We start from the raw sequence: 18,291 nt of genomic DNA on the forward strand, positions 1-18,291 counted from the left end.
TAGATTTCAAGTTGATGAACTTGGGAATCTGTATCTTGTTGCCTTGTATAACATGCTTCTATATTGTTTGAATTGCATGAGGGATGTGATTTATGTTATAAATGATCTAAGGTAGTTTAGGATGCTCCCTAAGCCTCACCTTTGACGTAGACGTTAGGTGGCATGACCCTTTTGAATTGTTTCAAGTCAATGTAAAAATCTCTAAAGAAATCGAGTCTAAGCATGCTCATTCTCTACAAGTAAACTTATTTACTCACCCTGAAGTTACTGGGGGATTTGTTCAGGTACGAAGACTTGGTTCGTGATGTTCATCATTGCATGGATGATTGTAGACTAGAAGGTTTCAATTCTTGTAAAGGATGGCTTGAAATGCTATTTGTAGCCCTTTTTGTCAAAACTTGTATTTGTTGTCTCAACTATGTAATGTGCAGTTAAGTGCACCTTTTAGCACTCTTTGGATGTTTATGTAATAAGGCCAAGAGCCAAAGACACTTATATGACATGTGAGTTGGTTTAACTTCATAGTTTGTTATAAAATATATGGAAATTGAAGAGTCGAACACAATTTGTAAATGACTTGTCATGAGGCCTTAAGGCCACCTTTTGTTTATTTTCCTTGATTGATTAAAGATTACTCATAAGTATGTTGCACACACTTGCAAATGATCATTCATGTTGGCTATGTTCTTGAGACTTGTCTTTTTTACCTTGTTTCTGCATTTTGGGGTTCCAGTATCCGCGCCACTGCTGCATTTGGCGGGCCCCCGCAAAATTTTGGCTGGCGCTCATGTGGATCTGCTGCATTTGGTGGGCCCCCGCAGGATTTTGGTGGGCGCCCGCATGGGTCTGTGCATGGCCTCCTACTCTAAACATCTTTCTTCGGAGGGCCATATCTCACTCGTTTGAACTCCGAATTGGTCCGTTCTTGAGTCTAAACTGATCGAGTCGAAATAAGCTTTCTAATGGTACCAATTAGAGCTTAAGATTCCATTTTTAACTCAAGTTATTCATGTTTTAGTGAGGTAATGTTAGGATTTGGCTTGAATAGAAATGGGGTTTTCTTTCCTTAACTTCAAGACTTGATATCTTTTCCGTCCGAACTCCGAATCGGGTGATTCTCGAGTCTATTTTAATTCATTTTTCATTGTATTTCCAATGGTAGAAATTTGAATTTCAGATTCTTCTCATAGCTTGAGATATCCTTGTTTTAGTGAGAGGGTGCCAGTTTTGGTTCGAATCGTGATAGGGTTCATTTGGGATTTCACTTCCTTTGGCCTTGGTACTTCATGTGAAGTTACCAAAGGATATTTTTGGATGTTTTGGTCTCATTTGACTTATTGGAAGTCAAATTTCTTCCTCTTAGGGTAAAATGACCATTTTACCCTTGGTCCTTATGTTGATAGGGTTTTGATACCCTTGTCTTCATTTTGCTTCCGCTGAGTCTCGATTTTCCTCGAAGGGCCATTCTTGTGTCTTAGGGATGACGTACATCTCCAAGAACTTGTTTTTGTTTTGCTTCCGCATTTTGGATTCGCTTCGGGTCATCACAGGACACACTGGGTTGAAAAATCCAAGGTCGTTACATTTCTAGTTCATAATTGCATAGTTATTTGTTTCCTTTTTATTCCATAGTTCATTGCTAGGGACTAGCAATATTTAAGTTTGGGGGTGTGATAAATGTTCAACTGTTGCACAGTTTAGCATCTAAGCTAGGGTATTTTAGTTCTTTATCTATTTTTACTTTCCTGTTTTAGTTTTAATTTATGTTTTTTGTCGATTTCAGGCCAATAAGGTTCAAATAAGCTAAAAATGGGTTATTAAAACCTTTTTGGAGTCGAGTAAATCCATCAAAAAAATCCAAAAAAGTTAGAAAAATGCCAAAGCAGTAAGTGGCGATCGATCGCAGAATTGAACGATCGATCGCCAGCGACGTCATCATTCGCAGCCACGTCAACAAGGGATAAGGCCGCCACGTCATCGTTCGTCAAAGTCACAATTGATCATAGAATTCTGCGATCGTTCATAGCACCACGTCAGCAAATAAGGCCACCAGTTGTCAAGATAAAGCTGCCGAGTCAGCTACGATTGATCGCACAATCGATAATCGATCGCCAATTTCTGCTATCAATCGCAGATTGCCTGCCAGAGAGCTCTTTTTATTCCCGGTTTCACCCGAACTTCACCTACCAAGTGGTTGCGAGATTGAACCAATTAGGGGCTAAATTTCTAACTTGTTTAGCACTCCAAGGAGTTTGTATAAAAGAGGAAATGAACCACTTTGTAATAGTTCTTGAATTTTTTACATTGTAACTTTTATATTAATTTTCATTAGTTCTCCTTTCTAGAAAAGTTAGAGATTAGAGTTAGAAGAAAAGGGAAGAGTGGAGGCACCAAGGACATATCTTAAGATCTACACACTCTCTCTCTCTTTAGAATTCAACAAAGAAGAAGAGGAAGAAGATAGAGCCATGTTTTGGGATAGCCCTTGAGGGTTCCAAGATCACATCCACCTCCTCCATGATTGGCTAGACTTCTCTTTGGGGCTTGGATGAGTCCCAAGTTTGTAATCTAAACCCTTCTCTTTAACTTATTGGGGAATTTATCTTGTGATTAATGTTTTAGCCTTGTGTATAAAATGAATCTTGGGTTCTCCTTTAATTTCTATGGTTTAATTCTTCCTATTGATTCTCTATATGATTACATATTATCTTATGTGTGATTATTTGAAAATTGATCTCTACACTAGTTTTTTTATATTAATTTCATGTCTATGTGTGGTTGATTGAGAATCTAGTAATGGCTATGCATAGTTTTCATTGAATGGATTTGTCACTTAATTTGATGGGTTATGCTTAGTCTTGATGTGTTGTGTTACACATTAGTTATTTGTTGTTAGGTAGACAAGGTATGCTTGACTTTGATATTCCATGGCTTATTATTGCAAAGTCCATAATTCTATAGATTGATATGACTTACAATTGTTATTAATTTGATGGGTTATGCTTAAACTTGCTGAATTGTGCTATACTAAGTTTACTTGTTGGTTAGGTAGACAATTCACACTTGAATTTGATGGTCTATGCTTGATATCGCAATTGGTGATTGCATTTTATTCACAAGAATGTTTTCCCAATTCGTTGAAAGTATGTGGTTTGGTGAATGAGTTTGGCGGTGATTCCAACACTCTAAGCCTCTCTTCTCATCTCTTAACCCCTAACTCACTTTAGCTTAATTTTATTGCATTTTATGTTAATTGAACTTTAGAGTAATCAAATCAACCCTCTCTTGCAATCTTGTGATCCACTAGAGTCGTAGTCGCATTTTATTTACAAGAATGTTTTCCCCAATTAGTTGAAAGTATGTAGTTTGGTGAATGATTTTGGCGGTGATTCCAACACCCTAAGGCTCTCTTCTCATCTCTTAACCCCTCACTCACTCTAGCTTAATTTTTTTGCATTTTATGTTAATTGAACTTTAGAGTAATCAAACCAACCCTCTCTTGCAATTTTGTGATCCATTAGAGTCGAAATTAAATTCCAACTACATTTTTAATCCCTGCAGACGATCCCTACTTGCTATACTTCATTAGTTGTAGTGGTAGTTTTATAAAGGTAAATTTAACCTTCTAAGCTTATAAAACCACAATCATATTTTGACCTTGCAAAGCGACCTCTCCCAAGAAAAAGCGGTACTCACTCGAGTGCGTGTCACATCACGTGGCTGCTAAAGCAAGCTAAGCTTCACACGCCCCTGAGGAAGCCAAAAACATGCCAAAAGACCCTCTCCTCTCACAATAATTTCATGTACAGATGCAAAAATTGAAATTCTCTAGATTTTGATGACCTGCAATGTACTGATGCAAAACCCCCAATACAAATTACAAGACTCCCATGGGAATATATATATATATATATATATATACACATGATTACACATTACACACAATGTTTTACCAAAACTAAGTACAGCATACAGCCGTATATCCCGACTTACAGCAGGAAAAAGAGAAAACTACAGACACATCATGCAGGACTCTAGGAAAGAATACTGCACTTGTGAGATCTTATCAATCAATGACCCATTTATGCAATGCCATACACGTGAACCATCACTATGTCTAGGTTAAATATATATATATATATATATATATATATATATATATATAAAAGTATAAACAGTATATAATAGAATAGAAACAAGACTATGAACCAGACAAAAGCAAAAATACCCCTCTAGCATACAAGCCATCCTACTCATCAATATCCTTTTAATGTACAAAAGTTTCCTTTCCAAAGTATATCCTTTTACCCAGTGCAAATTTCTTAATGCAGAAAGGTTTCTTTTCCAAGTATGCTTTATCACAGGTTGCAGTGGTGACGGGAGAGGCAACACAAACAGTTCACGAGAGCTGATTCTTTCTTTCCCTTGGATATGGATGGATGACAGACAACTCCCTAACACGGCGCAGAATAGACTCTGGTATTGATTGTGATGCATGCATTCGACTTGACTGAACCTGCATGAGCCATAATCCCGTCTTTATGAAGAAAGCATGTGAATAGAAGAGATAAAAAAAACTAACAGTAAAATCAAAGAGTTTAATAATACAAGCACTTTCACTGTGTAAACATGAACTACTAGTTTCAGTATGAGCTAAATGTCATGCCATTATGAGTATTTTTCTGTATACCAACGTTTCTTTCCATGTGTCTTTGAGTATCTAGAACTTTTAAGCATTCCCAATTCTAGTGCATTTGTCCTTTCACATGATATGTATGCATTCCCGTCAACATTTAGAACTTCCTTTGGTACAACGTATAATTAATGCATGTATCCTGAAGCAGAAAATTAAACTAAACTTGGAGAAAACAACACCTCACTAGGATATCTAGGACCCATAATCTGGTAAAAACATTGCTTCTTGTGTATCCATGCACATTGCACACACAATTGTTCACAACATTGCTGCTTATTTTCTTTATGCATAATTTACAATGTGTAAAATCATGGCAACATGCCTACCTGCCTGTTTGCAGAACTTACAACTTTTTTATTATTGTCTTTTAATTGGAGAAGGAAAAAGACACACACACTTGTCTCTTCTGAGACTTGAATCCCTGACCTCCCTTTGGAAAGTAAGAGGCTGATACCGCTAGGCCATTGACCCGTTGGTTACATACATAGCACTTTATATATCTAAGACATCAAATGTCTAGATATACGAAGCTTATAACTAATTATCAAACAGCTAATGCCCGTCCATGCAAATGAGAGACAAAAATTAGTCTAAATAGAAGCAAACAATGTAGAAAGTGACCTAGGTCTTGGATACAAAGTAAATATACACCTATTTATAACATAGAAAGGTAAAGAAATATAAAATCAGTGATAGCCAACCTCGCTCTTGCTCTGTGAACGCGAGAGGCTAGCCCTAAGTAGATTTCTCCATTTGTCCTGAAAGCCAAAGTGATGACAAATTTGAGTTCCCAAAAGGGTACAAAAATGTAAGACAGAAACTGAAATAGTAGAAAAATGTAACAACCTTGAGATCTACCGCCGTGCGGTTTGCAGATAATGGGAACTGCTGCCTCTTTATCTCAATCCATCTTCCAACTCCGTACCTGGAAACACCTTCGACCAACTTCGACACCTCAGAGAGGGTCCAGAATATGTGGTGCTTTCTCCTACCCTTGCTATTTTGAATCCTACTCCTTGTAATACATTCATCTTCAGATATTTCATCATGTGAATCAGCTGAAAGAAAATCCTTAATTGAATCCACATTTGAACCTAAGAGTTCACTGTCCCTGACATCCTCATAATCCCGTCCCTGAAAAAGAAATAACTAAAACTATGAGATTGACCACTCATGTTTACCAATTGTGAAAAATATATCAGACACAGATCATTTACTACTGAAAAATATATTGTACAGTTGGAAACCAATCAAAAACTGGGCCCCCCTCATTTAAAGGATTGATAATAAGAGATAGGGAATATAGGGGCTTTTCTTTCGCATTTGAATTCAAAATACATCATTGAAAATTCAATTAGATACAAAATGTAAGGTCAAAAACATCAACTAAACAATTACAGATTCATAAATAAATTAAAAATATACATATTTAATGAAATCAGGATGACATCGGACAGAGAGAACCTCACAAAACTGGTACTGAAAGCATTATTTGGCAACATCAGTCGCATAGTTCATGACTTGCATTATTTGCCAACATCAGTCGCATAGTTCATGACATGCAAGTCACTACCATACGTTTGAACAGTTGTACTCCTTCCAAGAAAATCACAACAGGTGCGTGTGCATCACTATATCTACTCTACTACTTATTAACGACTTGGTTATTCTGGAACCCAGTCGGACCAACCCTCTCCCTTGCCAAATTTAAAACTGTCAAAATTTTTGTAACAATAATCCTCATTTGATGGATAAAAGAGGTGTGCTAAAATTTTAACACAGATTTGTTTACCTTAAAATAAATAACATTATACACACTCTTTTTTTCAAGTCATTTACCAGATAAGATTCTCACCTTTTTCTTTGAGCGCCCTTTCTGGACTGGTATACCAAATGGAACTTGAATACAAGCCCCTTTAAAAGACTCCTCCCAACAAATCAATGGTGTTGCTCCGTATACCTTTCTGGAATTCTGTGTGTGAGATCCAATCTGTAAAATTTTATCCTCAGAGCTTGTATCAGAAATCCCACATTTTCTCCTTTGATACCTTGAATTTTGTTCCACTGATTCTTCGATATACCTCCGAGTAGGCTTACGCAATCTCTTTTTGGTAACAAGCATATTTTGCTTTCCTCCCAAATCTGGGGAACCAAGCATGTCTTTGCTAATTTCAGATGAGAAGGTATTAGAAGAATCACAGCTAGCTGGTCTTCCTCTCTTAACATTTTGGACTCTTGGCTTTGTTTTGAAATTGAACACACTGGTGAAGGGGCTGGATGTTCTAATGAAGCACGCATTTCTTGCTTTCAAGATCATTTTGCCTTCATTTTCATTGGAATTTACATGACATTCCAAGAGGCTCAAACCACCATCCATTTCAACAAGATTCTGCAAACCAAACAATATACGGCCCTTCAGCCACTGCTTGTCTGTATTAGATGTTTCACATCCAAAAATTTTCCTGAAGGCCCCATTTAGCTCATTAATAGTCATCTTGTCAAGCAAAAAAAAATTCTGATCCCAGTTATCTTCAAGCACTGGGATACTTGTGGTAGACAATTCTGACATCTCAGCACCACAGTCTCTTCCACCTGAAGCTGCAGACTGGTTTTCTAAATCCAATTTTCCCACATATGATTCTTCGCTTGGAATGCAACTGGGATCCCAAGCTTCATCAGCAAATTCAGTGTCTAAGAACAGAAGAAAAGGGTAACTACACCAGCAATTTGAAAAAAATATGATGATTCTGACTGGGTCAAATTATCTTATAATGACTTTACCCAAAAGATAATCTTCACATATATCTGGAATCTTACTTCCGCCACCAAGACCTGGCTCATCAGTTTCATCAAACATTCCATCGATAAACTACAAATATAGTAATATCTTCATTATATCACTAGTTATTCATAATAATAATAATAATAATAATATTAATAATAATACAACAAATTCAATGTTATAAACTCTGCACGTTTTAAACAACATTAATTTGTTGGAGGAAAATGCCCAACTTTTACTCTCCCTTGTGTTATTAAAACATAACATTAATTCTTGGAGGAAAATGCACAACTTTTACTCCCTCATGTTGTAAAAACATGATAACAAGACCATATTACCTTACGTTACATTTAACAAAGTTGGCAAAATTGATCAATGGATTTACAAAATGTTGAAACCATTTTTCTGACTTCTGACTAATAGAATACAACAGTTTTTGACATTTGAGTTCCTCATAAGTTAAAAGTGTTAGTTTTGCTTGGGAAGATGCCCATGATGATGTTTATTTTGTTGGAGGTTCTGATGGATTTCAAACAATTTATGTTGGGATGAAGGGCCTTGTAGCTTAGTGGTACTTCCTCAACTTTCAAAGTAGAAAGTCGAGGGTTCAAGTCTCCATATGGGTAAAAAGTGAGTGTGTGACTGCGTTTCTTGCGAACGAAAAAAAAAAAAACTATTTATGTTGGGATATGAAGTTCTATTTCAGATTAGGGTAAAGTGCAAAAAAATAACCTTGTTATATACCATAAACCCCCCCCCCCCCCTCCCCCCCCCCCCCCCCTTCTTCTTTTTCCAGTGTACAACCACCTCACCCCACTCCTAACCCCCAACCCACCCCCCCCCCCCCCCCCCCCCCCCCCCCCTTCTTCTTTTCCCAGTGTACAACCACCTCACCCCCCTCCTACATTTTCCAAACCGAGCGAATAAGGACATTTTGTCAATTTGATGACTGAAATACCTAAAATGCCCTTAAGACAAAATAAAAATAAAAAACAATAATTATTAAAGGTATTTTGGGGTTTTATAAAAAAAAATATTGTCAAAATTGACGGTCAAGGTACAATTTGCATATATTTTCAAATGTAGGGATTTATATGCACATACTAAACTTCAAGGTGCTTTTTGCACATTTTTTAAATAGCAGGGGGTGTTTTTTGCACTTTACCCTTCAGATTATTAATATAAAATCACCTTAAAGGGTGACATTTTATTTTCCCACCCAGATTATTCAGCTCGTCCTCTCCCTTACTTTTTCCTTTTCCTTTTTATCTTAATCTATTGATGTGGTGGTACTTTGAATTCGAAGCCCCAATGCCCATGGAAGAAGTCTGTAGGTGTTAGAAAGCTTGTGTGTGTTTGGACACAGAAGGTAGAAGCCCTACAGTCAGAAAAGTGTTTGAGCAATCTAGTGGAGAGCACCTGTAGCCTGAGAGAGACCCAGTATGGGGTTCAAATGCACTTGTGGATAATCAATAAATAGTGCAAAGAAGCTCTCTTCCATTCGAGTATACGGTCAAAAACAGGGTCTCCGCTAAAAAATTTCCTGCGTTCTGTATATAAGCCGTTAGGCACAAACATATAATGGTGTAATTAAGACTCTTAGAGAAAGAACTTACAATGTTGCGCAGGACGGTTCATGTCATCTTTATAGGGAAATTCCTTGATTTCATCACCATAATACGTAGGCTTTCAGTTGAACCATGTAAGCTATTATTGTGCAGGACGGTTTGCCTGGGTTAGTGGTTTGGAAAACGTCAGCATATTAGAAGTTAAACAGGCAGAACAGTTTCGGTTTGTGGCAAATGAAGATGTGTGCTCGGTTGGTTCAGAAAGAGTTACAGAAAGATCTGTTGGGTAGAGAGACGTACTGACAATGATGACAAAATATCAGTAGGAACTCCTATGTTAAGGCACTAGATACGATTTAGTTGTGTTTTGCTAAGGAAATACTGCAAAAAGTTACTGATGAAATACCAATTGCTAGGATGTGGGTCAAGTTTGAGAGTATATACATGACCATCACAAGAACAAGTTGTATTTGGAAGGACTCTAAAGCCTATGGATGATGAAGACTCAACCATTAAAAGATCATCAAGATGAGTTCAATAAGATTTCATAGACTTGGAGGATATTAATGTTAAAATTAGTGATGAAAACCAAGTGTTTGTTAGGAATTGTGCCTCAAATTCATTTTCTAATTAGGTTTCTATGTTAGAGTTGTATTTATTAGGTAATTTCTTGTTAGGCAAGTCTTGGGCTCCAAGTAATTGTAATCTTTGTCCAAGGAATTGTGTTTTGGACTCTATAAATAGATAACTAGGTTATGGGTTGAGACTTATGAGATGGAGAGACATGGAGCCCTAATTCTATAGTGAAGAGTGGTAACCTCATGAGGGAGTCGATGGGTAAAGGTAGTTTACGGGTTGGTAGAGTGGAGTTAACACCGATGGTGAGAGGGAGTCTCATGGAGTACACGGAGAAGAACTCAAATGCAAGAGTTTATGTACATGGTCTAGTGTGAAGAATTCTCTACTGTTGTAATATCTCTATATAATCATAGTGAATCTCTTCACATCCGTGGACGTAAGCCAAGTTTGGCCAAACCACATTAATTCTTATGTTTTGTGTGGGTGATTGCTTTATTTCTTCTTGTGGATCTTCAAGTCCTTACACTTTTGAAGTCTAACAAGTGGTATCAGAGTCGAAGGTGAAGGAGATCCAAAAAACACAAGAGTCACAACAGGTGCTGCAACGCATTTTAGTTGCAGGTGGAGTCAATCGGTTTGGTTAGTCATGATAGTCCGAAAATCGTGATGTGTTACATGGCATGGAGCTTGAGAAGTCAAGGTGGAGCCTTGGAGGTTTGACTGATCTAACAACATACCATGATAATCTTATCACTTGGAGAAGTAAGAAGCAATCAGTTGTTGCAGACTGGGCAGGTTGTCCCTCAGATAGAAGATCAACTGCAAGTTATTGTACTTTTATAGGGGGTAATCTTGTGACTTGGAGAAGTAAGAAGCAATCAGTTGTTGCTCAATCTATTGTTGAGGCTGAATACTGTGCAATGGCTCACACAACTTGCGACCTAACTTGGTTGAGAAGCCTTCTACAAGAATTTGGAATCTCAGTACAAGATCCAACTTCTCTATACTGTGATAACAAGGCCGCCATTCATATTTCTAGCAATCCAATTTTTTATGAACGGGCAGAACACATTGAAGTGAATTGTCATTTCATTCATTCTTAGGTGGCCTCAAATGAGATTGTGACTCACTTTTGTGCCCTCTGGCAATCAGCTAGCTGACATCTTCACCAAAGCTCTTTGAAAGAATGTATTCGACTCCTATTTGCAGAAAGCTGGGAGTTGTTGATATCTCCTCTCCAGCTTGAGGGGGAGTGTCATGAATATAGGTTGTTTACAGCCTGTGATTAATTGAGAGTTGACTATTCTGATGCATATAATTTGCTAGCTTGATTATAGGAATTTTATGATGTTGCTAGCGTGATAATAGAAATTGATATTTGATTTAGCTTATTTTCTGATAATTGGCTAAATAATTGTATTGATTGTCTTGTATTGGGTTCCTATATAAACCCACATTTACTCACATCTATGAGATATACAAGAATTCTTCTCTTCTATTTTCTAGCTTTTTTTTTTCTTTCAACTGAACTATATCAAATAATGAAGCAACACATTGTCTTCCAAAAAAAAAGCATTCTTAGTTTCAGATGGATATGCAGCATATTATTTGAGCTTTCAAACTTTAAAAATTGTAAGAGAGAGAGAGCACAAATCTTTAAAAAGTATCAATATATAAGAACACAAATCCACTAAATACAAACCCAATCAGCAAAAGACAATTACCATCAGAACCACAATTTACTAGATCCAATACCAAAATTAGAATGAAATTAAGTATCTGGTACTCATGAAGAGACATACTCCTTTTTCTTTCTCTCCCAGGGTAAGCTTGCAATCCAGCATATCTGAATGAGAAATCACAAAGGCATTGATATTGAACCAAAGCACAAAAAGCAGAAAAACGAAAAATAAAATAAAATGAAAAGGCACCCCAATTTCTTCCACAAGCAAGTTTGATCTCAACAGACATGATTAGTAGCTCAATATTTATCACAAATTAAGTTTCAAAAAATGACTTATGCTGAATTTACGTCTGTGTAATATGATTTCATTAAACCATAAACCATTCTAAAGTATAAACTGATTAAAATGCTTGACACCTGAAATTGCAATTCTCCTCATATTAGTAAGACTCTTATTAGAAGATTTAACTATTAAAGTTACACCCTCTTTAGTAGCTTAAGCCTTTAGAGTAGATGGTTTTTATAAGAACATGAATTGAAACACTTGTTTGACCAAAAGAAGGCCAAACGTGAGGGGGCGTGTTAGAGGATTAAAGCTACACCCTCTCTAACAGCTTAAGCTTTTAGAATAGATGGTTGTTAACTCCAAATTTTGCAAAACTGGGTTGCACCAGTTTGCTTCGTTTACATACATAATATCGTGTTTCTTCCAAATTTTAGATCCAGTTGACCAAGCTTAAACCTTTTTTTTTTTTTCCCCTAATAAGTAAGATTTCATTAAAGGTGCTAAAAAAAAAAAACGAAGGGGGGGAATAAACAAAGGACGCCCAAGGCGATACTAAAGTTTCAAACTATCCACAAAATCCAAAAAGATCCCCCAAAGATTTACAATTACGCCCATAAACCCAAAAAAATAAGCTAGACAATATATTGTATTTGAGAGTCCAAATTGGAGATTCCTCTCCCTCAAAAGATCTCTTATTTCTCTCATGCCACAAACCCCACCATAAACAAAGGGGAGTGGCCCTCCAAGCTTCTCTGACTCAACTCTCCACTATACACCCTCTCCAAGACTTTAACAAATCCATTGTAGAGCTAGGGAACACTCAAACCATACCAAAAGCAACCAAGAACATAGACTAACTATCTCTCGCTACTGGGCAATTAAGAAGAAGATGGTTCACAAATTCTACCGAAATCTTATACATGCAACACCAATTCACTACAATATGACCTCTCCTTCTAAGATTGTCAAGAGTGAGGATGCTTCCAAGAGCAACTGTTCAAGTAAAAAAGGCCACCTTGAAGGGGGCCTTCGTCTTCCAAACCACTTTCCAAGGGAAGGAAGAGCCTGGGTTTCCGACAAACACTAGCAAAACAATTTGACATCAAAAACCCCTCTTGGAGAGCCCTCCCAAACCATCTCATCCAAACCCCGCCACCTGACTATAGAGAGAAGACAAAAACTCTGTGACATCTGAGAGCTCCCAATCATGGAATGCTCTATGAAACTGCACATCCCAAGTCAACTTCCCATCATCAAAACGATAGCCGTCAACAACCAAAATCCTTAAGAGTCCAGGAACCTACGAGCCAAGGTAACATCCCTACACCAACGATCCTCCCAAAACCTAACGTGTCTCCCATTCAAAACTTTGAACCGGATGCGTTTTGAAAACTCGTCCCAACCTTTTCAGATAAGCTTCCACACACCAACACCCGTCGGAGATCTCAACTCTCCAGAAACCCAACTTCCCCCTCCGGCAGGCAATGACCCTCCTCCATAATATGGACCTTTTGCCTCCAAATCTCCAAAACCATTTTCCAAGCAAAGACTTGTTGAAATAGCTCCAATCTCACCCCTTCTTAAAAGGGAAGCATACTTTGTCCCAGTTAACCAAGTGGTATTTGAACTCTTCACCCTTTCCACCCCACAAAAACTACCTTTGCATCTCCTTTGAACAATGAACATAGGCATCAATAAAAGAAACATGAAGTAGGGAGGTTCGAGAGAGTGTTCTTCATAAGAGTAATTTTCCATCCTTTCGAAAGGTATTGCTTCTTGCAACACAAGACTTCTTTTAAATCTCTCAACCACAAGGTCCCAAATTGAAAGTTCTCCTGGACGAGGCACCCAAGGGAAGCCCCAAATAGGAGATCAGAAAGAAGCCAACACCACACCCAAGAATGTCCACTAAATCATAATTCTCCTTAACCTTCCCAACTGACACCAACTTGCTTTTCCCAATGTTAATTTTCAAACCTAAAACAACTTGGAAGCAAGCCAAAACACATCTCAAAAACCTCAGTTAATCCACCCTCTACCATCCCCATCAACCTACTAAAGGCCTTCATAACGATAATGAACAAAAAGGGGGATAAAGGGTTACCCTGGAGTAATCCACGAGAACTAGTGAAGAAACCTGCAAGGCATCCATTCACCAAGACAGAGAAGCGTGTTGTTAATACGCACCGATAAATCCATGATCTCCATCTATGCCCAAATCCCATTCTCTCCAACAAATACATCAAAAACTTCCAACAAACATGATGATGGGCCTTTTCGATGTCCAATTTGCAAGCAATCCCCGGAACAACACTTTTGACCATGGCCTCCACACACTCACTAGCGACTAACACTGAATCCAAAATCTGACGCCCACCAACAAAAGCATTCTGGGAATCCGAAATCACCTTATCCAGAACTCTTCCCAGACCGATGGCTAAAATTTCACAAAAAGCTTATAATCGCAACAATCAAACTAATCGGTCTAAAATCCTTTGCCTTTGTGGCACCACTCTTCTTTGGAACAAGGGTGATAAAAGAAGCATTAAGGCTCTTCTCACAGAAACCATCCAAATAGAAAGAACTAAGAGCTCCCATCACCTCGGTCTTCAACACCTCCCAATTTTGTTGGAAAAAGGCTAATGTGAATCCATCTGGTCCCGAGGCTTTGTCCCCATCACAACTTCTCAGTTTCCAAGACCTCCTCCTCCCCGAACGACATCTCAAGCCAATCACTATCTTCACCCGAGATTCCCACAAACTTAAGCCCATCTAACACAGGTTACCACGAACTATCTCCATGAATAACTGCTGAAAGAAAGACACGAAACCAGCCCAAACCTCCTCATCCCTGGACACCATATTTCCATCAATCCGAAGCTTTCCAATATGATTTCGTCTTCTATAGGCATTCGCCAAGCGGTGGAAGAATTTCGTATTACGGTCGCCTTCTTTCAATCAAAGAGCTCTAAATTTCCGCCTCCATAAAATTTCCTCCAAAAGAAGAAGTTTTGTGTTTTGGCTTTCTCAAACTGAGAGCCAAGATCTATATTTATATACAAGAATAGGGTACAAAGAAAGGAAACCAAATCAAAGAAAGACATAAAATATGCCAAAATCTACGGGATCCCATGATTATGGAGATCTTATCTACGGGATTCTATAATTACAGAGATCTTATCTACGTGATCCCATGATTATAGGGATCTTACATAAAACATCTAATAAAAGGCTAAAAAAAGCTAATAAAAATAAAAATAAAAATAATAAAGATCTTTCAACACTCCCTCTCAAGCTGGAGTGAAGATATCAATCAAGCCCAGCTTGGTAATCGAGGAATGAAGCAAAGATGGAATAACAAATTTGGTGAACACATCGGCCGACTGATTAGAGGAACGAACAAAACACGGCTTGATAATTCCCGAACGAACCTTCTCTCTGATAAAATGAATGTCCACCTCTATATGTTTAGTCCTCTCGTGAAAAACAGAATCTGAAGCAAGCATGATGGCTGACTTATTATCACAAAACAAGTCTAAGGACTGTTTTTCACCTAGCTCTAGCTCCTCCAAAAGAGATCGAAGCCAGAGAATCTCACAAGTACCCTGAGCCATGGCACGATACTCAGCCTCTGCTGAAAATCTAGAAACTACAGGTTGTTTCTTACTTTTCCATAATATAAGATGGTCTCCATAGAAAGTACAGAAGCCAGATGTGGAACGTCTGTCAGTCTTGGACCCAGCATTGTCTGCATCACTGAAACAAGATAACCCAACTTGCTTGCTAGAAGAATAGAATAATCCAAGTCCAGGACAGGACTTAAGATATCGAAGAATATGATATACTGCATCCATATGATATATACGAGGAGCATGCATAAATTGGCTCACAACACTAACCGCAAAAGCCAAATCAGGACGGGTGTTGGTAAGATAAATCAATCTTCCTACCAAGTGCTGACACTGCGAGGGATCAGAAAGGAGATCTTCGGACTCAGTCGAGATCTTCAGATTAGGATCCATAGGAGTGGAAGCAGGTTTACACCCAAGGATACCCGTGTCTCGAAGAAGATCCAAGACATACTTCCTTTGCAATAAGGAGATACCCTGCTTAGATCTAGTAACCTCAATTCCCAAGAAATATCTGAGCTACTCAAGGTCTTTCACATCAAAAGCTTTAGCCAATTGAAGCTTTACTTGAGCAATTCCAGGGATATCATTGCCAGTAATGATGATATCATCAACATAGACAAGCAAAATGATACATCGACCATTAGAGGAACGGCGGATAAAACATGTATGGTCAGAATGACATCTAACAAACTCCATGGATAGAATTACATCACTAAAGCGGCTGAACCAAGCTCTGGGAGATTGTTTTAATCCATACAAAGACTTCCGCAATCGACAGACCTTTCCAGCATACTCCCCCTCAACCCGAAAACCGGGTGGAGGATCCATGTAAATAGTCTCAAGAAGATCACTGTTAAGGAAAGCATTCTTCACATCAAGCTGATGAAGACGCCAATTGTGAGAGGCAGCAAGAGAGACAAGCAAACAAACTGAGGTCAATTTAGCCACAAGAGCGAAGGTATCATTAAAGTCTTTACCAGGAATCTGAGTAAACCCTTTGGCCACCAAGCGGGCTTTATACCGATCAATAGAACCATCAACCAGATATTTAATATTGAACACCCATTTGCAACCAATAGTCTTTTCACCAGGAGGGAGAGATACAAGCTCCCTTGTTTCATTATGCTGCAAAGCATCCATTTCTACCTTCATAGCAGACATCCAATTGGGATTCCAGAGAGCCTCAGACAACATTCTGGGAATGGAAATGGAATCAAGTTTGCCTAAAAAGGCTCGGTAAGACCCTGAAAGACCATCATAAGAGATATACTGCGAAATAGGATGATCAGTACTACAAGTGAATCCAAATCTAGCAGGGGGTTTGCGGTCCCGAGTTGGATACCGAGACTTGGGAACATGAACAGGAACAAGGTCAGGGCAATGTAAAGGAGAGAGAGATGTACCTGAACCTGAGTCTGAGGAGGATGAAGGCAGTTGAGGAAGAGCACGAAGGCAACGTCAATAGACCTGCAAAGGGGGTAAGGAAACAACAAGAGAAGTCTCTTCTTGGAAAAGAGGAAGAGGACGAGCAAGATGAGAAGCGCTTTGATCGAGAGTAGAAGTTTCCTGCAAGATAGTGTTAGAACCATAAAAAGGGGAATGCTCATGAAAGGTGACATCAAGAGAGTGATACATGTGTTTGTGTACTGGATCATAACACCTGTAACCTTTTGACATGGAAGAGTATCCTAAAAAGATACATTTAATGGCCTTGTCATCAAGTTTAGTACGAAAAGGGCTACGATTCTGAACAAAACATGTACATCCAAACATCTGAGGCATGATGGAAAAAAGAGTAACATCAGGCTGAAGCACTTGTAAGGGGGCCTTACCATTTAAGACTCTACTAGGGGTACGATTAATAAGATAAGTAATTGTAAGAACCGCCATGTGCCAAAATAACTTTGGCACATTCATTTTTTTTTTTTTTGATAAGTAAATTGTATTAAAAGCGTTCAAAAAGGGGAACGCGACCCAAACTATACAAAGACAAAACGGAACCTATGAATTCAAAGAACTCATAAAGTCAACAATCTCCTCAAGAGAGGAGTAGTCTCTCCCCTAACCCCAACAAAACAAATTACAAATGATAGAAAATTTTAACACCCCAATGGAGGATTCCTTTCCTTCAAAAGATCTTCCATTACGCTCTCTCCAAAGGCTCCACCAAATACAAAAAGGGATCACCCTCCAAAAAACTCTGACCTGAGCCCCCACCCATTGGCCCCTCCACATATCTAACAACTCCCAAGATGTCCGAGGCATGACCCAATGAATACCAAACAGGCCAAACATCAAACTCCAACAATCATGAGCCACAGGACAGTGCAACAAAAGATGATCCACCGACTCCCCATTAATCTTGCAAAGACAACACCTATTAACAATGATATGTCTTCTCTTCCTCAAGTTGTCCAACGTCAAAATCTTACTCCAAGCAGCAATCCACACAAAAAAGGCCACCCTAAGAGGCGCCTTAGACCTCCACACCGTCTTCCATGGGAATGAGGTACCATGAAAACCAGAAAGGCACACAAAAAAGGACCGGACCTGGAACATTCCCTGAGAAGAAGGCACCCAAATCAAAGAATCTGCCCCAGACCCCTCCACCTCCTGTCCGTAAAGAAGAGCCAAAAACCCAGTGACATCATCCAGCTCCCAATCCTGAAAAGCTTGCCGGAAACGCACATCCCAAGACAACCTTCCACTATCAAGGCGATAATAGTCAGCAACCATTGCATGTATTTACGCTCTGCAACACCATTCTGTTCAGGGGTATATAGGCAAGTAAGCTGATGAAGAATACCCTGTTGGTTAAGTTGAGACCGAAACTCATTGGAAATATATTCACGACCATTGTCAGACCTAATATTCCTAACAACAGTTTTATATTGAGTTTTGATCATTTGGAGGAATTGAGTGAACAAAGGAAAAACTTCAGATTTCTTTTTAAGTAAATATACCCATGTGCAACGGGAATAATCATCAATGAATGTAACATAATAACGATGCCCCGAAAAAACAGTTACAGGAGGAGGACCCCACACATCAGAATGTATGAGAT

At 38.6% G+C, this 18,291-nt stretch overlaps 1 protein-coding gene across 5 annotated transcripts in view; it reads right to left on the bottom strand.

The window, feature by feature from the left end:
• Positions 1 to 3,893: 3,893 nt before the first annotated feature.
• The window catches only part of LOC132306172 (uncharacterized), a 59,371-nt gene continuing 44,973 nt past the window's right edge, over positions 3,894 to 18,291 (bottom strand). The window contains exons 5-10 of one of the 5 annotated variants that reach the window (XM_059803451.1): positions 11,428 to 11,471; positions 7,478 to 7,565; positions 6,552 to 7,387; positions 5,543 to 5,830; positions 5,398 to 5,454; positions 3,897 to 4,516 (exon numbers count right to left, since the gene is read on the bottom strand). In XM_059803451.1, coding sequence (XP_059659434.1) covers positions 4,400 to 4,516; positions 5,398 to 5,454; positions 5,543 to 5,830; positions 6,552 to 7,387; positions 7,478 to 7,565; positions 11,428 to 11,471 — 1,430 coding nt within the window. In that variant the 3' untranslated portion in view covers positions 3,897 to 4,399. Of the gene's footprint in view, positions 4,517 to 5,397; positions 5,455 to 5,542; positions 5,831 to 6,551; positions 7,388 to 7,477; positions 7,566 to 11,427; positions 11,472 to 18,291 lie in introns of all 5 variants that reach the window. The other 4 variants (XM_059803455.1, XM_059803453.1, XM_059803452.1 and 1 more) reach the window with 4 other exon arrangements.

This window comes from Cornus florida, unplaced genomic scaffold (assembly GCF_030987335.1).
Source record: "Cornus florida cultivar Cherokee Brave unplaced genomic scaffold, ASM3098733v1 CherokeeBrave_3.0.0_Hap2_Chr05, whole genome shotgun sequence".
Classification (NCBI taxonomy): Eukaryota; Viridiplantae; Streptophyta; class Magnoliopsida; order Cornales; family Cornaceae; genus Cornus; species Cornus florida.